The sequence below is a fragment of the Lygodium microphyllum genome, chromosome 23 (assembly GCF_053477565.2).
Source record: "Lygodium microphyllum isolate KBCC chromosome 23, Lygodium_microphyllum_v1.1.10, whole genome shotgun sequence".
Taxonomy (NCBI): Eukaryota; Viridiplantae; Streptophyta; class Polypodiopsida; order Schizaeales; family Lygodiaceae; genus Lygodium; species Lygodium microphyllum.
This window is the reverse complement of record NC_141157.1, coordinates 127752800-127773766: the sequence shown is the minus strand read 5'-3', so window position 1 is coordinate 127773766 and position 20967 is coordinate 127752800. Positions and strand designations below refer to the sequence as shown.

At 46.7% G+C, this 20967-nt stretch overlaps 1 protein-coding gene across 6 annotated transcripts in view; it reads left to right on the top strand.

The window, feature by feature from the left end:
* LOC148016730 (nudix hydrolase 11-like) overlaps positions 1-20658 on the top strand; it is a 64447-nt gene extending 43789 nt beyond the window's left edge. For 2 of the 6 annotated variants that reach the window (XM_087664189.1, XM_087664187.1), the window contains exon 4: positions 20104-20316. In XM_087664189.1, the coding sequence (XP_087520315.1) occupies positions 20104-20175 (72 nt within the window). In that variant the 3' untranslated portion in view covers positions 20176-20316. Of the gene's footprint in view, positions 1-20083 lie in introns of all 6 variants that reach the window. The other 4 variants (XM_087664184.1, XM_087664186.1, XM_087664185.1 and 1 more) reach the window with 4 other exon arrangements.
* The last annotated feature ends 309 nt before the right edge of the window (positions 20659-20967 follow it).

Here is a 20967-nt window from a genome sequence, read left to right as displayed (position 1 = left end):
AACCTTTCGAGAGGAACCTATTGTGATGCCATACCTGTCGTGAGGCAGTATCTGTTGAGCTAAAATATGCATTACTTGCTGATTAGCCTCTTAAACAGCCCCAAAACACACTAAAAATGCTCTTTTAGAGTAAAGCCCTAAAACCGCTATCAGAGAGGATTAACAGTACCATAGGAGTGAAACAAGGATGTTCACTTTCACCCACATTGTTTGGTCTATACATAGATGAAGTGTCTGATTACATAGACCGAGGAGGAGGAGGTGGAGCCAGCCTAGCAGGGGTGTTGATACCGATATTACTGTATGCAGATGATATTGTTCTCATTTCAGATTCACCGGAGGGATTACAGTGCCATCTAAATGCTTTGCACATCTTCTGTAGAGACAAAGACCTCACAGTGAACCTTGGGAAGACCAAAACCATGGTTTTCAATACTTCAGCAGCATGGGTGACTAGATCTATGTACCAGTTCACATTTGGGGGAGAGATACTGGAGCATGTGAGGGAATATCTCTATTTGGGAGTCACCTTCTCTGGCCCACGTTTTTCGTTGAGAGGGGCATCAAAGGCACGTCTGGCATGTGGATATGCAACACTAGGGGCACTCGAGAGTCAATGTGCTCACATACAGTTTCAGGAGCTCCGCACCAAACTCTAGTTGTTTGATACCCTAGTCACATCTATATTACTATATGGAGTAGAGGCATGGGGCTGCAGCTTGTACCACAGGCATCTTAGCCCACTCACTGATCAGATTGGAGTAGAGAGGGATTATTATGATGGTTGGGATAGCATGGAAAGGCCATTGATCATGATGATAGCACGCATAATTAGGAGTGAGCTCTCCACCCCACATCCCATTGTCAGCGTAGAGCTAGGAGCAACATCAATAGTTACGGAGGCACTCTTCAGGGCATGACCTTTTGGCATAGACTATGGAAACTTCCACGCCATAGATACTCTAGATTGGCACTAACCTCATCTAGACAACTAGCAGGAGGAGGTGAGAAGAATTGTTGGTTTTTACGAATGGCTATTTGGATGAGCCTATATGGTTTGGATATTGAGCGTCTTCCACCTTTGGATTGTAGCCTTGACTGCCCTATACTTTCTCTCAGGCGAGTTGAACTAGGTGATCAGAGCTGATATCTTGAGGATTGAGACAACAAGGACATGGATCCATCCACAACTCCCTCTAGGATTGAGGATGGAGTTCTACAAGAATCATTTCTTGTGTCTCTCTAATGATGGTTTCACTATTCGACCAGCATATATGGACACCCATCTCTTCCATAGCATACGGGTTGCTATTGGACAGATTCGCACCTCCTTACATAGGCTTCAGATGGAGACAGACAGATGGACAAATACCCTAGCAGAGGATAGGATTTGCCAGCTTTGTGGTTGAGAGCTTGAGACGGAGAAGCACTACATATGCAGATGCACAGTATACTATGACATATGAGGACGGTACCACAGCCTCTTTCGTGATGGATTTGGACCCCTTTGTTGCGTCATGGAGTACGAGGACTAGAGATGCCTAGGTCTTTTCCTCCTGGAGCTCAAGAGGCGCCGAACTGCACTATTGCGAGACAGGAGGCCATCTCACCTAGAGGGACACACACAGAGAGCAGTGACAGACTTCTTCTACAGAGCCAACCCTATTGATACTACCAGCCTAGCAAAGACAGAGCCGCCTTGCCAGACACTTTACAGGCCACACCATGGAGTCACATTGGATAGAGCCATTTCCCTTCGTCGAGCACGACGACCCCGTCTACCGGGACCATGTTTGAGGAGGCCACACCATGGCCGGATTAGATCCATTATCACAAGACACCGAAGACTCACCACCAGGCATATCAGTGAAGCTGCTAGGGACCGCATCATAGATGAGATCATGTGTAGATCTTGAGATCAGCCATAGCCCATAGTCTCCACCACACTTTTGTACATGGTTCTATCAGATCTGGTTCTCCTTTCCTTTCCTTTTCTTTTCTATCGATGGAACAATACTACACATGGTTCAACCCTAGTATAGTCCCATCGTATAGTTATTTTCAGTATTGTTTCATAGGCCACCCACTTATTTGTAATGTTATCTTTACCTTACTAATGAGATGACATTAGACATGGATGTACTTTGGATTTTGTCTCATAGGCCACATTGGCCTTATGTAGACGGTAATATATCTTTCTTTCTTTCTTTCTTTTTCACTCTTCACTGTCAACTGTGCACTCTCAGCTGAGCTTCGATCCTCCATATCTCACAACCTCTAGAAAAGGGCCACCTAGACCAAGGTCATGAAGCAGGAGCTGTCGCATAGGCTGTAAACAATGTTATCAGCTGAGAAAGGAGTGTGACACAACAAAACACAGGCTGCCACAGCGTGATATGATGGAGTTGGCGTGAAAAGCAAGCCACTGCTGCAAATGCAAGGCTGGTGGGCAGGAAGATAGGCTAAAAAATGGGTTGTGCAATTGTCTCATGAGTGATTGGCAATGAACCTTCAGCTCGATGTAATGGCTGGCATGCAAGTGTTGACACCATATTAGAATGACAATAGCATAAGGAATGAAGACAAGAAGTGAGGAATTTTTGAGAGACACGGAGAGACCAACAATGTGGTGTCTAGGCCAAAAGGCAAGAAAGTGATAGGCTAGAGCACTAGGGTCCTGTATATATAAGATCTGAAGTGCAAACAAAAAATTGTCTGGGGGAACTATAAGTGTCTGGCATAACACAACTAAGCACATGGAAAAATGACCAGACTGAAAACAAACTGCAAGTGGCCCTCATGATCAGTTTACAGCCTGTAATAGGCTGTGTTTTCAGGTTTCAGCCATGTGCAACCTGTGTTTGTAGAGCAGCCTCGATCCACAGTAGCATTTGGCCCTTCCAGCCTTGGATACTCGTTGTTTTCCAGTATTGCACATCAAATCTTGCTGCACAGTGGACACCGGTCCAGAATAGGTGGAGGACATCAATGTTCAGGTTGTTTTCAACTAGAATAGTAGTGTTTTCTTGCAGGTTTTTCTCAGAACTTCTATGGCGGATCATGATGATAGGTGGGATTGTGTGAATTGGGACTGCAAGGACCATTGAAGTGATGACCAAGACTGTGAGGACCAGTGTTCACAAAGCCATGACTGTGAGGATTGTCATTCAGACCATTGTGATTGACACAATGATCATGATGCTGATCGGAGGATAGACCATGCTGAGATCAACACCGTGACCATGACACGGATTAGAGGAGGGACCATGCTTGGGTTCCATCCTGATGACCATCGTATCATTCTCTCCCTTCTCAATCTTCCAAGGCTACGAGTCCTTGATTGGCTATCATGTCACCCTCTACGTAAGTGCTTGTCCTACCCTTTTTTGCCCGCATCAGAAAAGTTGAATGGGACAAACTACCCTTTATGGTCATGCAAGTGCATCCTCGATACCTTTGGCAAGTGCATCCTCGATACCTTTGAGCTATGGAAATTTGCGATTGTCCTTGTTCCTCAACCTTATGTGGATCCCCATGTTGGAGTTACCTTATACCCGATAGCTTTACAGGATCAGCTCAATGCTAGAGCTCGTTCACAAGGAGACAGATTTGGGTAGAGCTAGAGGATAGAGCTATGCCTTTACAGCATCATCTTTAGGTAAAGGACAAGCCAAGTAGAAGAAATGGAAGAAGAAGTCCAAGGAATGGGAGTCATCTTTAGATTACGATATAGATTTAGAGGGGAAGCACAAAGGATATCCCAAGTGTCCACACTATTGGAGAATCTTGCACCCCGAGCCATTCTTGTGACAAATTGGTAGGAGAGGGGGCTATACAGGCTCTGTTCCCCTTCCATTGTGTGGACCCTCCAAGGCAGATTTCTATTGCTGCATCCATTTTCATTTGTACACTACCTATCTCATAGGTTCTATCCCATCCCCCACCATCTACTTTGGTGGTTCCCTTGCACCCCCAATCCTTTTCAGGGAGGGACAATATTGGTGATGCAGTTGTGGATTCCCTGGCCCTTTGTGTCTCAGAGTGGGATTCCTAAGATCATGAGGAGATTCTTTAGGGATTGCAATCCTCTACGGGCCTGCCTTTCTTTCATGTGGCAGCCTCTTTTCTTGTCATTGAGCCACCATCCCTTGCCGCTTGCATACCCATCCCATGGCCCTTGGTTCCTATTGTTCTTCTTTGGTAGGTTACGGTGCCTTCGATAGCTCCTTGCTATCATCTCCTAGTTCAATTAGAAGCTTGGCTTACCCATTTTTCATTGGAGTTTTTTGGAGTGATCCGTTTGAGGCCTCTCTGCTTTGCTCGGGTTTTCATTTGGAGAGGGGGTCTTACTCCTAGGCCGACACTCTTTATCAATGGACTTCATCGATAGTGGCACTTCTCCAGCCACCCTTGGATCTGTTTCATCTCCTTTGACCTTCGCCACATCCAAGATTTGAGAGGGGGTGTTAGCAGTCATGTGTCATGTATAGTCATCTCCTTCATGTGAGCTTTAATAAGAGTCAGATGAGGACATTAGGAGCTTTGACATTAATGATTGTTTGTCATTTTATGTGTTTTAGACACTTCAGATGGAGGTGATACCGATACATTTTGTTTTCGGCATGGTGATCGTTTTGGTTAGTTGGGTAGGCTGACTTGGGCACCCACATTTTGGGCATGGCTAGTTTGTATGCCAATTGTGGCCTCAATTTGCTTATTAATAGGCAGACTGACCCCTCACTTCATTCATCCGTCAGCTCATCCTCTTAGCTAGCCATCATTGTGATTATTTTCATCTTCGGGCTCTGATTGGTGCCCACAGTAATGCCTAGAATTGTGTGTTGGGGTTGATAGAGATCAGTCTCTTGTATCATTTGTTAAAAGATAGGAGAGAAAGGGAGGCAAAGGGTTGGAGCAAGTAGAGGAGTGTGCTCTGTCAGTCATCTTTTTCCATTATTCTTCATCAGTCTCATCACACTAAGTCTACAATAGTGATAAAAGAGATAGTCTAACTGACCATAGTGACTAACTAGAGTTAAAATAAGCCTACCCGACTTATTAAAGAGGTCACACATGTCTAGTCTAGCTAAGCTACATGCGTTTGATGTTAGTAGAGTAGATACGAGCTTGATTCTCAACACTCCACCTCAAGCTCAAGAAAGACATTGTATCCCAAGCAGCTCTCTAAAGCGATTGAACAATAACTTCAGTAACCAAGGAATCTCACAAGTTGCTAATGCGGTGTCTCTATACTCTGCCTTAGTACTAGAGAGTACAACTGTTGGTTACTTCTTGCTACTCTAGCTAATCATTCCATTGCCAAGGTTGAAAGCATATCCACTAGTGGACCGTCTATCATATGGACAACCTGCTCAATCTGTATCAGTATACACCATGAGCTTCAAGTGCTTACCACTCTTATAGAAGAGTCCATAGTCTATTGTAGCCTTGACATAACACACAATCCTTCTCATTGCATCCAAATGAGGTTTTCTAGGCTTTTGCATGAATTGATTGATAAGTCCAACTGAGTAGCTAAGATCATGCCTAGTGATGGTAAGGTAGATGAGACTTCCTACCATCTACTTATACATAGTAACATCTGAAATTTCAGCTCCAGTGTTTACATTCAACTTAGTATTTTGATCTAGTGGAGTATCCAAGGTTTGTAATCTATCATACCATATTTCTTTAGCATCTCAAGTGCATACTATCTTTGTATTAGCCAAAGTCCATTGGTTGAATTCATAACCTCAATGCCTAGAAAAAACTTCAATTCTCCTAAATCCTTCATATCAAATTCATTTTTCAGCATGGCCATAACATTTTGTGTCCTAGTATCGTCATCTCTTGTAATGATAATATCACCTACATAGATGACTAGTATCACAAGTCTTTGTCAAAAGACAACGTACCAGTGAGACAATAGGGTTTGCGAGGAGGAACACAGAGTGAACTCAGCAAACACTGAGAAGAGAAGAGGAGAGAGAAGAATCTTTGATGAATGGAATGATGAAGATTTGAATCATGGAGTGAATGTGATACAAGGGAATAAGGGTGCCATAGCACAAGGAAGATGATGAAGACAGCCACAAACCATGAACCGCAATGTCCTCTTGAAGGGGTATGAGGGCAGTGGATAGATTGGGAGAGAACAGGTGGGACTGAATGAATTGGCCGTAAGGAATGAGTGACAGAGGCAGTCTATAAATAGGCAAGAGACTGTGTAGGGTGGCACTTGGAGGGAGGGTCCCAGTTGTCTAGGGTGGTGCCCCACTGTGGGCGCCAAGACCCTTTTTGGGGATGTCCACTATGAAACCCTAAACGCAAAACTCAAAATGCAAATTGCAGGTGAAGGGTTTCTCAACGGTCTTGCATCTGTTTTCTTCGTAAAGAGACTATGATCAGTCTTTCCAATTGCAAATCCAAGTCTCTGCAAGTAGGTACTAATTTGTGCATGCCAAGCTCTTGGAGTGTGTTTCAGCCTATGCAGTGTTTTTTTCAGCTTGTAGACATAATTCGGATACTGAGGGTGCACATACTCTTGCGGCTGATCCATAAACACTTACTCTGCTAAGTTTCTATTTAGAAATGCATTCTTAACATCCATTTGCTGTAATTTCCAACCCTTTGTTGCAACCAATGCAATCACTGTCTGATAGTTGCCATTTTGGCAACAGGTATGAAAGTCTCTTCATAATCCACAAACCATACTGTTGTGCATACCCTTTTGCCACTAACCTGGCTTTATACCTTTCAATGTTGCCATCAGACTTGCACTTAACTTTGTAAACCCATTTATAGCCAATTGGCTTCTTTCCATCAAACAATACAACTAATTTCCAAGTTTGATTTTCAGCTACTGCATTCATCTCCTGATCTATTGCTTTACACCAATTTTTGTCCATGAGAGCTTCACTGAATGTAGCAGGCTCTCTATGTTTAATGACCTTTGTCATATATGTATAATGCTTTGTTGAAAATCCATTGTATGTAAGCTTGTCAACTAGGTATCTCACCCTCTGTGATTGTCTCAGCTGTGGTGGATTGGTTGATTCCCCTCTTTTATGAGGCGGTACATATCTAGTTTGCCTAACTCTAGGAGTATAAATAGATGGAATTCAAAGCTCACTATCCAAGTTGTCAGTCGAGTCATATCCAAAAGTCAAAACCCCAGAAGCATCATCAAGAACTTTCTCTTTGTCTTTGCCTTTTGCTTCATTTCTCCACCTCACTGACATAGCACTGTCGGTAGATGGTGATGCATGATTGCGTAACCTGCCAGTCCAAGGAGAAACACTCAGAGATACATCACTTGTAGGCCCAGATATAGTAGTAATCTGTTGCGGAATAGCAGTAGATACATGATCTGAAGATGTATCATGGGAAACAATAGCAGATGAAGCATACCACAAAGCCAACTCATCGAAGATAACGTCTCTGTTGATGACTATTTCCCATGTAGACAGATCAAAGCATTTATAAGCCTTCCACTCCTGAGTATAGCCAATGAACACACACTTCTGTGCTTTAGGATCCAATTTCTTTCTCTTCTCATTTGGAATGTGTACATATGCAATGCAGCCAAAGACTTTCAAATGGTTGATATCGGGCTTATGTCCATACAACTTCTAATATGGTATCATGTCATGAAGCCCTGCTCTAGGAGTACGATTCGGCATATACATAGCTGTCATAATAGCTTCAGCCCAATAATACAGTGGCATATTCTTCTCATTAAGCATTGCACAAGCAGTCTCCATAAGAGCCCTATTCTTTCTTTTTGCTACTCCATTTTGCTATGGAGTGTAAGTGCAAGTAAGCTACCAATGGATGCCATTCTTTGCCAAGTATCTATCAAACTTAGTGGATACATACTCACCGCTAGTGTCAGATCTCAGACAAGAGATAGAGCAATTAAATTCCTTCTCAACCTGTCACTTAAAGTCTTTAAAAACAACAAGCCCCTCATCTTTATGTTTCAAGATATACACCTATATATATTTGCTGAAATCATCAATAAATGTTACATAATATTTGGATCCACCAAGAGTAGCATTATGGGTTGGTCCCTAAACACAGAATGAATCAATTGCAATGGTCTAGAGTTGTTTCGAACATGCTTCACAAACGGAAACTGAGATTGCTTGCCAAACAGACATGCATCACAAACATGACCTAAATCTGTGTAGGTCAACTTTAGCAAGCTTGTTACCAACGGTTTCTATTGCATAGTACTCAGCCTTTGAATATTAACATGTCCAATCTGCTTGTGCCATATCTCAAGATCTCTAACTGGACCTTGTTCATGTGCAAACATAGCTGATTTCAGTTGCGGAATATTGCCCCAAGCAATCGGCTTATAACCATTTTCAAACTCCTCAATAAAATAGCCATGTTTATTGAACCGAACTTGCAAATTTTTCTTTGTCATCTACCGAATTGATAGCAGATTCAGTAATGGAAGGAACATGCAATGCATCATGCAAATTCTTCTTTTGACCATCATGTATAACCAAGGGGACTACACCCTTATGCTCAATGTTATGTTGAGTATCGTCACCTATACAACCATGCTCATTAGGAACCATGCCAGTGAACCATTCACCATGCGAAGTCATGTGATTAGAAGCTCTTGAATTAGTGCACTATACATCATCCGACTTATTTTCTTTAGCAACACGATTCCCAACATAGATCATAGCAAACAACTTGTTAGTAGTAGCATCCTCAGCATGACTAGATGAAGCATAATGACCTTGTTGCTTGCCTCTTTGATTTGCTTGCTTCTTCTAGCATTCCTTAGCAATATGTCCATACTTCCCACAGTAGTGGCAGTCCTTATTCTTATTTGCATTCTCATGTGTATTCTGTGATTGCCATAAACCTCTACCTCTAGAGTTGGACCTCCCCCTTGCTCAGAAGTCTCCACAATCTCTAGCATTTTGCACCTATTGATTATTCACATTTTGATATGCATTTTGGTTAATCCCCCAATCATGAGAGGACCCTTTGCCATGGCTGCCACGGCCTCTTTGATTTGAGTAGAAGACTGCATCTCTACCCTTTGAACTACTAGAACCAGTAGTTAATCCAAGCTTAACCTCTTCATGAACAAGCAATGAGACCAACTCATTAAAATTAGGCATTTTTGATCGCATTGATATAGATGTATCAAATAACTCCCCTTCCATCACGTCGCGCTGCCGCCACCCGCCCCAACTGCGCCATCGAGCCAGCCCCTCGTCTCTCCCTTGTGATCGTGCCAGCCCCCTGCCTCGCCCTGTCGCGAGCTCCCCCCTGCCCACGACTATTCCAGCGCGCCAGCCCCCCGCCTCTCCCTTGCGCCACCCTACCTTACCTGCCCACCGCCATCGTGCCCCTCCCCCGCTTGTCGTCCTGTGAAACATTGCCCCCCGCCATCTCCCTCTCCCGTGGCACTACCATCCCCCGCTCTGCCCATCCTACCATATCCCCCCCCCCCCCCCCCCCTTCTTTTTCCCGGCATGGCGATTGAGTATCGCCAGTTGGTGGAAGACTTTGGACGGCTTTTCGGCACTATCCTTTCTGCGTCCTTTGCGGATGCAGTGACAGCTGCAGGAGTCCCAAAGGTACGGGTGGCAGTGAAAGAGGTCAAGAATATCCCATAGTTTCTAGAGATTGAGGCGGGCGGGCACTCCTTTAGGCAGCAGGTCATTGTGACGGGCCAGCCAGGGTAATGCCTGTGCTGCCACGACTTTGAGCATCGGGCAGCAGGTTGCACGCGTTTCGGAGCCAAGGTGGCTTCGCCGACAGGGCCGCAGGTGGACGTTGATGGCTTCACACGGGTCCAAAGGCGACAGAGAGGGAGACGGCAAGGGGGCGCAGCCAGCGTCTCAGACCCAGCCTCGGCAGTAGGGAGCAGGTGGGCTTGTGACGCCCCCTCGGCAGAGCACTTCACAGCCCCCCCTGCCCGCCCCACCCGGCAGGACTGCAGCTCTCCACATCCACCACCCGTGCCATAGACTACCTCTCCGGAGTCCCCACAGCCCCCACACCCATCTCCCTCCACATCCCATGCACCCCCTCCCCCCCACTGACCCTGGCCCACAGCCTTCCACTTCGAGGACCACTAGCCCCCCCCCCCCCCAACACACACACACACCCGCCATGTACTTCCGTCCATCCCACCATCCCTTGATCATCCTCTCCCCCACCACCTCCCGTACCGAGCACCCCCCTTGATCCGCACCTGGTTCAGGCGATCCCCCCCAGACCCAGCCCCCCTTCTCCCACGGGAGGTGATGAGTCACATACACCTACATCCTCTTCGCACCAGCAGTCCCCCCCCTCCCATACAACCACCAACTCATCCACCCTTTCCGCCCGTCACACTTTCTCAAGACAGACACATTTGTTGCCATAGGAGTTCTTCCACAGTGGCCCATGGTCCTACTTGAGAGTTGCGGAGCGCGGAGAGTTCCCACTACCTCTAGAGGTGGGGATCTTCATGGTTCGTAAGTCAAGGAGGGGCAAGGTCCATCTACTAGCACCACCGGATGGACCAAACTACACTTTTTTTCTTCAGTCCTCTCACTCAGGGGAGTGGGCGACAACACAGATAGAGGAAGAGTTGAAGAGTCAGGTGGCGGACCACACCTCCCAGTGGATGGGAGAAGGACTAGCATTGTTTGCACAGCAGTGGGCTGGTTGCATGATGGACATTAACTGGTGGGTTGGTGCTAAGGTCCCTCACCTGAGCATTATCTTTTGAGCCTCTCCACAGTGGAGAGCTCCGAGGGATGTGATGGAGTGGCCCTTGGCACAGGCGGCCCGTTTCTACCAGTGCACAGAGTATTGACTCTCCGCATGGTGGATAGATGCATTGATAGTACCACCTGGAACTTCTATCACCCCTATGGTCCGGCCGAGGGCCACCATGGGGGAATGGAGCTCACCGTCTAGACTGGCGGCTAAGTGCACCTGCATGCCTTATAGCTTCTCCTCGTCATCAGCAGCCTCCACACCGAATAGATGCCTGTTCGGGCAGTCACAGGTTTCCCCATAAGCTTACACCTTGCATCCTGGAATGTGAATAGCCTCCACTACAGTGGGACACGTGGTTCCAGGAAATTGATTGTTGGACAGGAGTTGCAGCTTGCCCTTGCCGGACGGATTGGCATCTTACTTCTACAGGAGCACAAGCTCACCCCCACCCAGGCCTTGCGGGTAGGGAAGGTACTTCCAGGCAGCTCGCATACTTATTGGGAGCACGCCATAGGTGCCCACGGTAGGAGTGGAGGCGTATGCACCTCTATTGGTCCGAGTCTTATCGCTTGTGTTCGAGACCACGGGACGATAGTGGCAGGGAGGGTGCTATGGATCAGATTGGATATTGGGGACTCGTGCCTTGGAGTCCTTAATATCTATGCCCCTACGGAGGTTAGGGCATGCAGTAGGTTCTGGGTGGAGATCGCGGAAGGACTCCCAGAGGTGGACTCCTGGATTGTTGGAGGAGACTTCAACAACCTAGAGGCTTTGGAGGACTAGCAGGGCAGAGGGAGAAACTACCAGGGCATGGCTGGGGAGGAGTAGGAGGCATGGGAGGTGTTTCTATTGGCAGTAGGAGCACGCGATGCTTGGAGAGACCTTGCCTTTCACAAGAGGGAGAGGTCACTGGACTTCTCTTGGGGATATAGGCGGCTAGGTGGAGTCCTACTGGAGCGGTTGGACAGGTTTTATGTGGGAGAGTGGGGAGCCTCTTGGGGAGGCCAGATTGAGCAGTTGGCGGGTCCCACGTTGTCCGATCATTGCCTGGTTCTCCTGACACTAGATCCCCCAGCATCTGCCCTAGATACACGATCTTGTCGGATCTCTGACTTGATCTACAGGAGGGAGGAGGTGACCAGACAGATAGGGCAGATTTGGACCAGAGAGTGGGGCAGGAGGGGCCAGATCGCAGAGGAGGTTGCAGAGGCCCTAGCTGAGTTGAGCAGAATCTGCCAAGAGGCAGCCATACAGGCCAGGCAGCAGAGCTGGGAGGAGGAGAGAGCACTCCGGCGGGACCTTGCAGCCACACAGAGATTATTATAGGAGGCACCAGGGGATCCCACTCTCCATGCACAGGAGATGCGTGCGCGAGTAGCCATTGCTGGCCTAGAGGATAGGCGCTCTGAGTTCTCTTTCCGCACCTCAGTAGCTTCCTGGGCGCGGAAGGGGGACACGATGTGTAGGGAGTTTTTTCAGGTGCCCCAGCCTCGCACCTCAGGAGAGCAAATATGCAGCCTCCAAGATCAGTATGGGAGGACCCGTTCTAGCCCAAACGAGGTGATGGAGATTGCCACCGACTACTATAGTCACCTCTTCCAGTAGGAGACAGCCTTAGCTAGAGGACATCGATGTAGACAGCAGGTCTGGGATAATATCTCGTCCCTCGTCACAGAGGAGATGGGACGCTCCCTCCTAGCCCCCTTCACAGAGAAGGCACTAGAGGAGGCTTTCCATACACAGGAAGGCAGAAATGCCCGGGAGAGGATGGCCTCTCTAAGGCTTTCTTCACTACCTTTTTGGAAGTGGTGAAGGAACCCCTATTGTTGGCCTTTCAGGAGATTTTCACTTCAGGACAGATGCGAGGGAGTCTATCGGTAGGCCTTATTAGTCTTCTTCCCAAAGGGGGAGACCGGTTGGAGCTTTCCCAGTGGAGACCGATCACCTTATTGTTAGTGGCCTGTAAGGCACTGGCAAAGATGATTGGTAGGCGACTACGCCCCTTGCTTCCAGACATCATCCATGACACACAGACAGGCTTTGTCCAGGATAGGAGCATCCTGGACAATGTATTCACCTTCTTTGAGGCGACAGAGTGGGCCCAGTACAGTGGGCAGAGATTGGCCGTACTACTCTTGGATTTTGAGAAAGCCTATGACAGGGTGGACTGGGATTTCCTAGAGTGCACCATGGTGATGTTGGGTTTCCCCCAGGCTTGGATTTTCGGGGTCTCCGCACTTTACAGATCAGCCACCAGCAGGATTCTCATAGGAGGGAGGCGAGGGGAGGAGTTTCGGCTGGAGAGATCGGTCCGACAAGGCTGCCCCTTGGCCCCGTACGTGTTCCTTCTCTTTGTAGAGGCGATGTCTCACTTCCTTAGGTCACGTGTGAGCGGTTTACGTGGTCTCCAACTTCCAATAAGAGAGGAGACCGAGTTGTTAGACTCAGAGTATATAGATGATACAATGCTCTACATAGAAGACGACGAGTTGATGCTTGAGAGAGTGAGGTTGGCTCTTGAGGTGTTCTGTTCTGCAGCGGGAGTGATGGCAAAAGTCGGTTGGTTTCCTCACAGACCCAAGCTCTAGCACGGAGTGGGGCGTCTACCTGGGATTTAGATGGGTGAGCAGAGGACAGACCGTTCAGTACCTAGGGTTCCAGGTGGGACTTGACATTACTCCCGCCCAGCAGTTTCTTCCAGTCCTCGATTCTATTCGGAGAAAGCTGACCTACTGGAGCACGGATCGCCTCTCACTAGCCGGCCAAGCCTTGGTAGTCAACCAGGTCCTCCTAGCGACAGCGTGGTACATCGCCTCGTGTTGGTGCTTCTCTTCCTCCTGCGTAATGCAGCTTCGCCGCCTAGTGCGGAATTTCCTTTGGTCTGGGTAAGATGGCTCTAGGGATTCCAGGGCCAAGGTGGCGTGGGCGACCATTATACGACATCGGTCAGAGGGAGGGCTTGGGATCATAGACCCAGAGTATCAGAGTATGGCCCTCCTAGGCAAGCTAGTTTGTCTGCGGCCCCACACAGGGAGGATAGACCTGGAAGGTCCTATTCCAGGAGGGTCTTCAGGACTGTAGACCGAGGCTTGGCGGTGAGTGGAGGCCGTCCTTGAGATGGATCTTCACGTTGGCCTAGATCAACCCCCCCTAGATCACCCTTCCTATGCAGCTTGCTCCGTGTGTGGCAGGGCCTCCGTAAGGCCCTTATCCAGAGCCCCCTAGGCTGCCAGGAGGAGATAGACCATCAGCCGGTGATTTGGAACCCCTAGGTCAGGGACCGGGAAGGGGCACAGATTGGCGAGCGCCCCCACATTTAGTGGGCTGGTTGGGAGGGTGGCCTGGCTCGTACCGTCAGGACATGGCGGGAGGTGTACAAGATGGTGGACGAGGAGGTGCTGAAGCAAGTGTCAGGCTGCCAGTGAGGAGTGGAGCTGAGGAGAAGGGAGATAGACGCAACGATACCTCAGGAGTGGCTTGCTCCCTCGATCTGAGAGCCCATAGAGCCTGGGTAGGTATGGGCCGCTAGGTTTTCACCAATAGGCATCCCCCTACAGGTGGCAGGAAGAGTGGGTGGCGCTCCACCTGGGACCTTTTTCACAGTACAGGAGGGGGGGGGTCTGGCTCTTGACAGAGGGCAGCAGGACGAGGGGATAGTTGTCCTTTCATGGAAGAGGATCCGGGTGGTTGGCCTTCAGGGGAAGACATGGCAGTTGGACCCTTTGGTCTTTTGGCAGGAGCTTAGGGAGTGGCGCCTGTGGATTTGGGAAGAAAGGCCACTTGATGAGCTGGAGTGGGATCCGGGAGAGTGGCTTTGGCTGGCCACTACGGTCGCCAAGAAGCCACCAAGGTTCTTGGAGTACACCGCCAGGATTAGCAGACACGTACTGATGCAGGAGGACATGGACATCACGGAGCTGTTCCGACGGACCTTCTGGCACCGCCTATGGGACAGCTGAAGGCCGAGGAGGGTATCGTATTTTTTATGGCTGGTGGCACATGAAGGCTTGGCAGTGGGGAGCTGGCTTGCCCAGATGCAGAAGGAGGGAGAGTGCTGCACACAGCAGTCGATGGAAACCCCAAAGCACTGCCTTTGGTCGTGTGAGGCGGCACAGCTCGTATGGAGAGGAGTATACCGCATCTTGCGCCGCATAGCACCTAGCCTTGGATGTATCTCTTGGGGTGCTTTTTGCTGGCAGGCGGTCAGCCAGGGCTGTCACCTTTTGTATGAGGCCGGGATGCAAGATACGATATTCATTATCGAGGTAGGGTCGTGTGCAGTGGTGGGTTTAGAGGCTCTACCCATCCGCCAAGTAGTGGAGCCCACAGCAGACTGCTCTGAGGTATGGGAAATCATAGGGAGTCTTACTGGTTGGCATATCTGGAAGGCTCGGTGTCAGGTGGCTTTCGGCGGAACGAGACTTTTAGTACAGGCGACCTTAGCAGAGCTCTAGATCTCCATTATCCACTCCCTTTAAGGTTGATGGGATCAGGTGCAGGGCGAGTCTAGGGCTTGTCGGGAGCTCCGAGGTCATTTCATGCACACTTGGGGCGGCCAGGACCTGTTCTTCGTGATGCAGGCAGGTAGCTCCAGATGGCGATACACTCCCCTCCATGGCTTCTTGCCCCTATCCCCCCCAGACCGCCTTGAGAGGCTTGTATATATGATGTATCTGTGACTTTCACCAGCTCTAGCTTGGTCTGTTGAGCATGAGCAATTCTTTGTATTCAAGGTTTTTTTCTGAAGTAATATAATTAGCCATACTTTATTTGCAAAAAAAGATGTATCAAATAACTTGTACTTTGGTCCAAGGCCATTCAGGGTTAGTGCAACCAAGTCTTCATTCTCTACATCAGCTCCAATAGATGCTACCTGATCAGCAATGGTCTTTATCTCTGTAACATAGTCTTGTATTGATTGTCCTTTCCTATCCATAGTATTAAATTTTTGTTTCAGTTGGATTTTTAAAGCACTAGTGGTAGTGCCATAGTACCGCATCAATATGTCCCATGCATCTTTCAGTGAACTGCAGTTCATGACTCGCATGACCATTGCATCTAAAGTACACAATGAGAGCCAATGCAAGACTCTACGAGCTCGTTCAAGCCAAGCACGATGTGCTCTTTGCTGATCAGCAGTCGGATTCTTTTCTGGAAGCTTGGGTTTAGCTTCACCACCTGTAACAAGATCCCAATATCCTTTTCCAATCAGGAAATTCTCCATGCGAAATTTTCATATTGCATAGTTGTTGTTATCCAGCTTTTCACCCCCTATCTGTGTGATATTATTTGTCCTATCTACATTTGCCATGTTTGCAACTCTTATGTATTTTCTTGCAATATTCAAGTTGTCAATGTCTGATTCCCTCCAGACCAAGATGTCTTTTCACTAACAAAAAACTTGCATAACATTCAAGCAACACATGTACATAGGCAGTTTCTCTGTATCCAGTTCAGTTTAATCATATGACATACCTACTGTCTTTAGTTCCCAATGCAGATGACTTTGCTGTCCATGTTTTCTACTGCTTTCAGCTGCAATTTACTGTATGTCAGAACTGATCAATGCTGGTTATAAAGATCACATTCAGTGACTCAAAAACACGAGCATTCATATCTCTGTTGTTGCTTAGTCACACAACTACTTGTTTACTTGCAACCTCTGCAGTGTTTCACATACATTGGCAGCTCAAAACAGTAGTTACATACATCAGTACTTCAGTCAGAGTACTCAAGTCTTCAGTCAAGTACATCAGGTATAAATCTTTGTCAAGCAGGACATTACAGCCCCGATTGATGAGTGCACAACCAGCCCCAAAACTGAGTAAGATTTCTGCAGCAATATGACCACGAAAATAAGCCAAACTGTCTACCACAATGAGTGCAATTCACTCTCAAGTCTGCCCCAAACTGTGACAGGGGTAAAGGCATTCAAAACCCAGAGAGTCTGTCTCAAAATGACAGCACAGTCTTTAACATATACCTTCAGACCACTTCCAAAAGTGCTCAAACACATGAAAATGGTGCCAGGTCAATGCCAACCATTTGCACAATGTCTAAGTGTGCTTCCCATCAAGCATAGAAAGCTGAATATTTCAGAAGGTCTCCAGGAAAATAGGCGGATTTATACTGCTGTTCATGCTGATTTCAGAGGACTGTCTGCTGCTTATAATGAAGATTATAATGGTTACTCAATAGTGCCAAAGTTGCTTCAAACATTGGCCCATAGTCAACATCAATTACCTATGTCTTGAGCACCATATAGGAGTTGTAATCTAACTGTTTGAGCAGGCAAAAAAACAGGAGCAGTCTTCCTGTTCACGCTGATCCCTGAAGCTGAAACTGATCACACTGATGAGCTCTAATGAGCACTCAATGCAGCCAATGGAAGCTCCACAAGGTAGACAACATCTACCATACATTAATCACCAATAAAGCAATCTCTCAGAGCTATGATGCTGCCCAAACATACAATCTGAAAACAGGCGCAGCTCTTCTTAGATTACACTGATCTGTTGGTGTGCTTTCTGACCAGAATGATTACTTCCCAAGGCATCAATACATGCCACTAAATCCACTTTGAATGCCTCAATGGGCCTTGACCAAGAGACACATCAAATGCATGCCTTTTACCTGAGACTATGGCTGTCCATTTGCAGGAAATTTTCCTTCACAGGCTGTAGTCCACATTCAGCTCCCAGCTACACTCCAGCTCCCGCAAGGCCACGCTTTGATACCATGTTAAAAGATAGGAGAGAAAGGGAGGCAAAGGGTTGGAGCAAGAGCAGGGTAGTGTGCTCTGTCAGTCATCTTCTTCCATTATTCTTCATCAGTCGCATCACACTAAGTCGACAATAGTGATAAAAGAGAGAGGTCTAACCGACCACGGTGACTAACTAGAGTTAAGCCTACCCAACTTATTAATGAGGCCACACATGTCTAGTCTAGCTAAGCTAGAGCTGTCTAATGTCAGTAGAGTAGATACGAGCTTGATTCTCAACATCATTTAGTCTTAGTCGCATCACATAATTCTCATCCTTGAAGGTTCTACTGGTCTAGTTGAACCATCAAATTAATCAAATGTTGCATCTGCTATGTAAGGTTCGCGGTCGTAGCTTGAAATTGACAAGAATCTCCCCTAGTTGGTAACAGTGAGGCTGTCTATTCCAACATATCTATCCTTCAAATAGTTCCAAAGAGATTGAGTATTCTTGTATTTACTTGTTCTAGCAAAGACATCCTCAGAGATGAGGCAGCCAAGGTCACTTGCTCAACAACACTGAAATTTTTTAGCCGCTTACTGGTCATCCTTGTTTGACAGTGGGGTGGAGCCTTTGATAAACTCCCAGTGTGAATGATCCTCAAAATGCATGGTGATGGAAACTTTTCACAAATCTCAATGTTTTTGAGTCAACTTGATATTGGGAAGAAAAGGGAAATGTCATCATATCAGTCAAAATGCAAATCTGAAAGAGGTGGATAACATAATGCTTGCAAAATGCAAGCTTGGTCTACAAAATGCAGGTGCTGGAGTGGTGCTGCTGTCGTGCTATTAGAAAACACAGCACTAGTGATGTCATCCAGGCTGTTGTAGTGAAATGCTGCATTCGTGATGATGCATGGGGCTGCTGCAGTAAAAATCAGCACTGCTGTTGCAGTTGCAGCAGTGAGGGAAGGCTGGGAGGGCTGAAAATAGCTGGAGAGAGGGTGATCAGTGAGAGAAAAGGGGGATTTCTGTTAAAAAATAAAGTGTAGAAGGAGATGAAAACTACACAAAAGGTAGAAGGAGATGAAAACTACACAAAAGAAGGGTTTAGATAACATCACCAGTGTTAAGTGCTTCTGTCAACCCCAACAACTGTTTGTGGCAGCAGATTTCAGACCTGCCCTGACTGTGGTAGCATTTCGATGTGACTGACAACCATCCCTATTTGACCTGGTCTGTCCATTTCAAGGCAGTGAACTGCTGTGTTTTCTGTAGCAGCAGCAGTAGCTGCACCAGTGTACATGATCAATTTATCAACTATGAGGCCTCCTGATACAAGAATGAGGCACATCTGAATGGCAATGCTTCCACTAACAATTGGCAAACATGTTCACAGAAGCTTCAAAGGCGAGGATGAACTCTGCACTTCGCCACTTTGTTACCATGATGGAAACAAAGGAGTGAACAATGGAAGGTGAATGAATGCAAGAGAATGGTAGAAATGACCAAGGCTCCCAAGCTGTCCAGTGTGAACCTAGGCACAAGATATTGAAGAGTGAACTGAAGTATGTAGAAGTGTGGGCGCATATTAAGGCATTCAAACTGAAAAAAGGTGGACGACCTCATGGTGGACAATGGTCTGCTGACCTAACGATGACATGTGGCAAAAACTGAGCACTTGACTTTGGTGAATATGCCCTCATAACATATCATGGGCTTTTATATGTAGTTCTAGTGTGAGAGGCATCTTAGTGCACCCAATCGGATTCTAACACACCCTTGTATTTCTGTCTTATACTAGTCAACAATGTTACAGCAAGTACATGTACCCCCTAGTTTTGTTAATTAGTCCTTCAATGAGATGCACTATATGCTCATATATCCAAATGTCTCTACGAAGAGAAGTCATGATGGACAAATTAAGAGAGAAAGTCATGTAAACAAGTATTTGTGTGTCCTGATCATGGATATTAAGATTCAACTTCCAATTTGGGGTTAAAACCTTATGTGAAACCAATGGAGGGATACTTGGTCTCTTCGACTTGGAGCCATGTAGCATATACAGTAAAGTTTAGTTTGTATCCCCTGTGTGGAATTGTGAGCAAGCCTCGTGATGTTGTATTGTTGTAAGGCCTCTACCACATACATAAAAGGCCATCCTTTTAGAATGCATCATTGCATGTGTCAGTATGTAGATGCAATAGCTACAGAGCTGAGAGCTCTATGCTGGGGTAAACCCCATGGGAAACCAATGGAAGGATACTTGGTCTCTTCAACTTGGAGCCATGTAGCATATACAGTAAAGTTTAGTTTATATCCCCTGTGTGGAATTGTGAGCAAGATTCGCGATGCAGTATTGTTGTGAGGCCTCTACCACATACATAAAAGGCCATCCTTTTTAGATGCATCATTGCATGTGTCAGTATGTAGATGCAATAGCTACCGAGCTGAGAGCTCTATGCTAGGGTCAGGATTGTGTGACCAGCTTGTTGAAAAGCTGGAAGAAAGTAGCCGCCAAAATACGAGTCAAGTGATTTTGAGCATTTTGTTTCCCAATCAGTTGATTTTTTTGTTGCCAAATCAGATGATGCTGTGTAGCCATTTTTTTCCTGCTCTTACTGAATCAATGTGGACCATGAATCTTCATCAAGGTGGTCCTCAATAAGACCAAACTCAAGGTCCGAAGTTTTTGGAAATGGCGTGCAGGACAAGCACCGTATTGAGGAGATAAAGTGGTTGGGCTTCACGTATGAGGTGCATTACTTTGACATTGAATCAAGTGGCGAGAGATTTGTAGTTTATGCAATGACTGCTGCAATCTTGATAAGGTGTGCTTCAGTTGTATATCAACAGCCATCCATCTTCAGTAAGCTGCATCCATATCTTCCAGGTCCTCGACTTTGAGTTCTTCAAATATGCCTCCTCTGCATGTAATTTATGACATTGAGTTTTAAAGGTTTTTATTAGTATCTGTTGAATGGTACAAGCTTATCTACTCCATTGGACAGCACGTGCTTACTCTACAGCATGCTTGCTGTTCTGAACCAGATTGTACAGTCAATATGTAGCTGAAGTTCTGAACCATATTTTATGGTATGTGAGTATGTAAAGCAAAGTTTCTCTGATCTTGCTTTACTTCGAATGGACATAAGTCGCGTGTAGGCTTGACAGAAAAGTCGATGTCCTATAGCACAAAAGAAATGAATCTGCTTGCGAGGTCTTTCGCGACATGCTCGTTTAATTAATCTAAAAAGAAAAAAGATGATGAAGAGTGCAGCGCGATGCATGTCGTTTAGTTAATCTAAAAAGAAAGAAGATGATGAAGAGTGCAGCGCGATGTGATTGGTGCATGTCAACACCGGTGTACTCAAGAGCTAGGTCACACCCGAAACCCCACTCCCCTTATTAATTAGCTCACGATGCCAGGCGGGTTGATGGGGCTTCCTTGCCCCCAACTTCACCGGAATTCCAAGCTCTAACACAGCGCTTACAACATTATCGAATCATTTTACTTC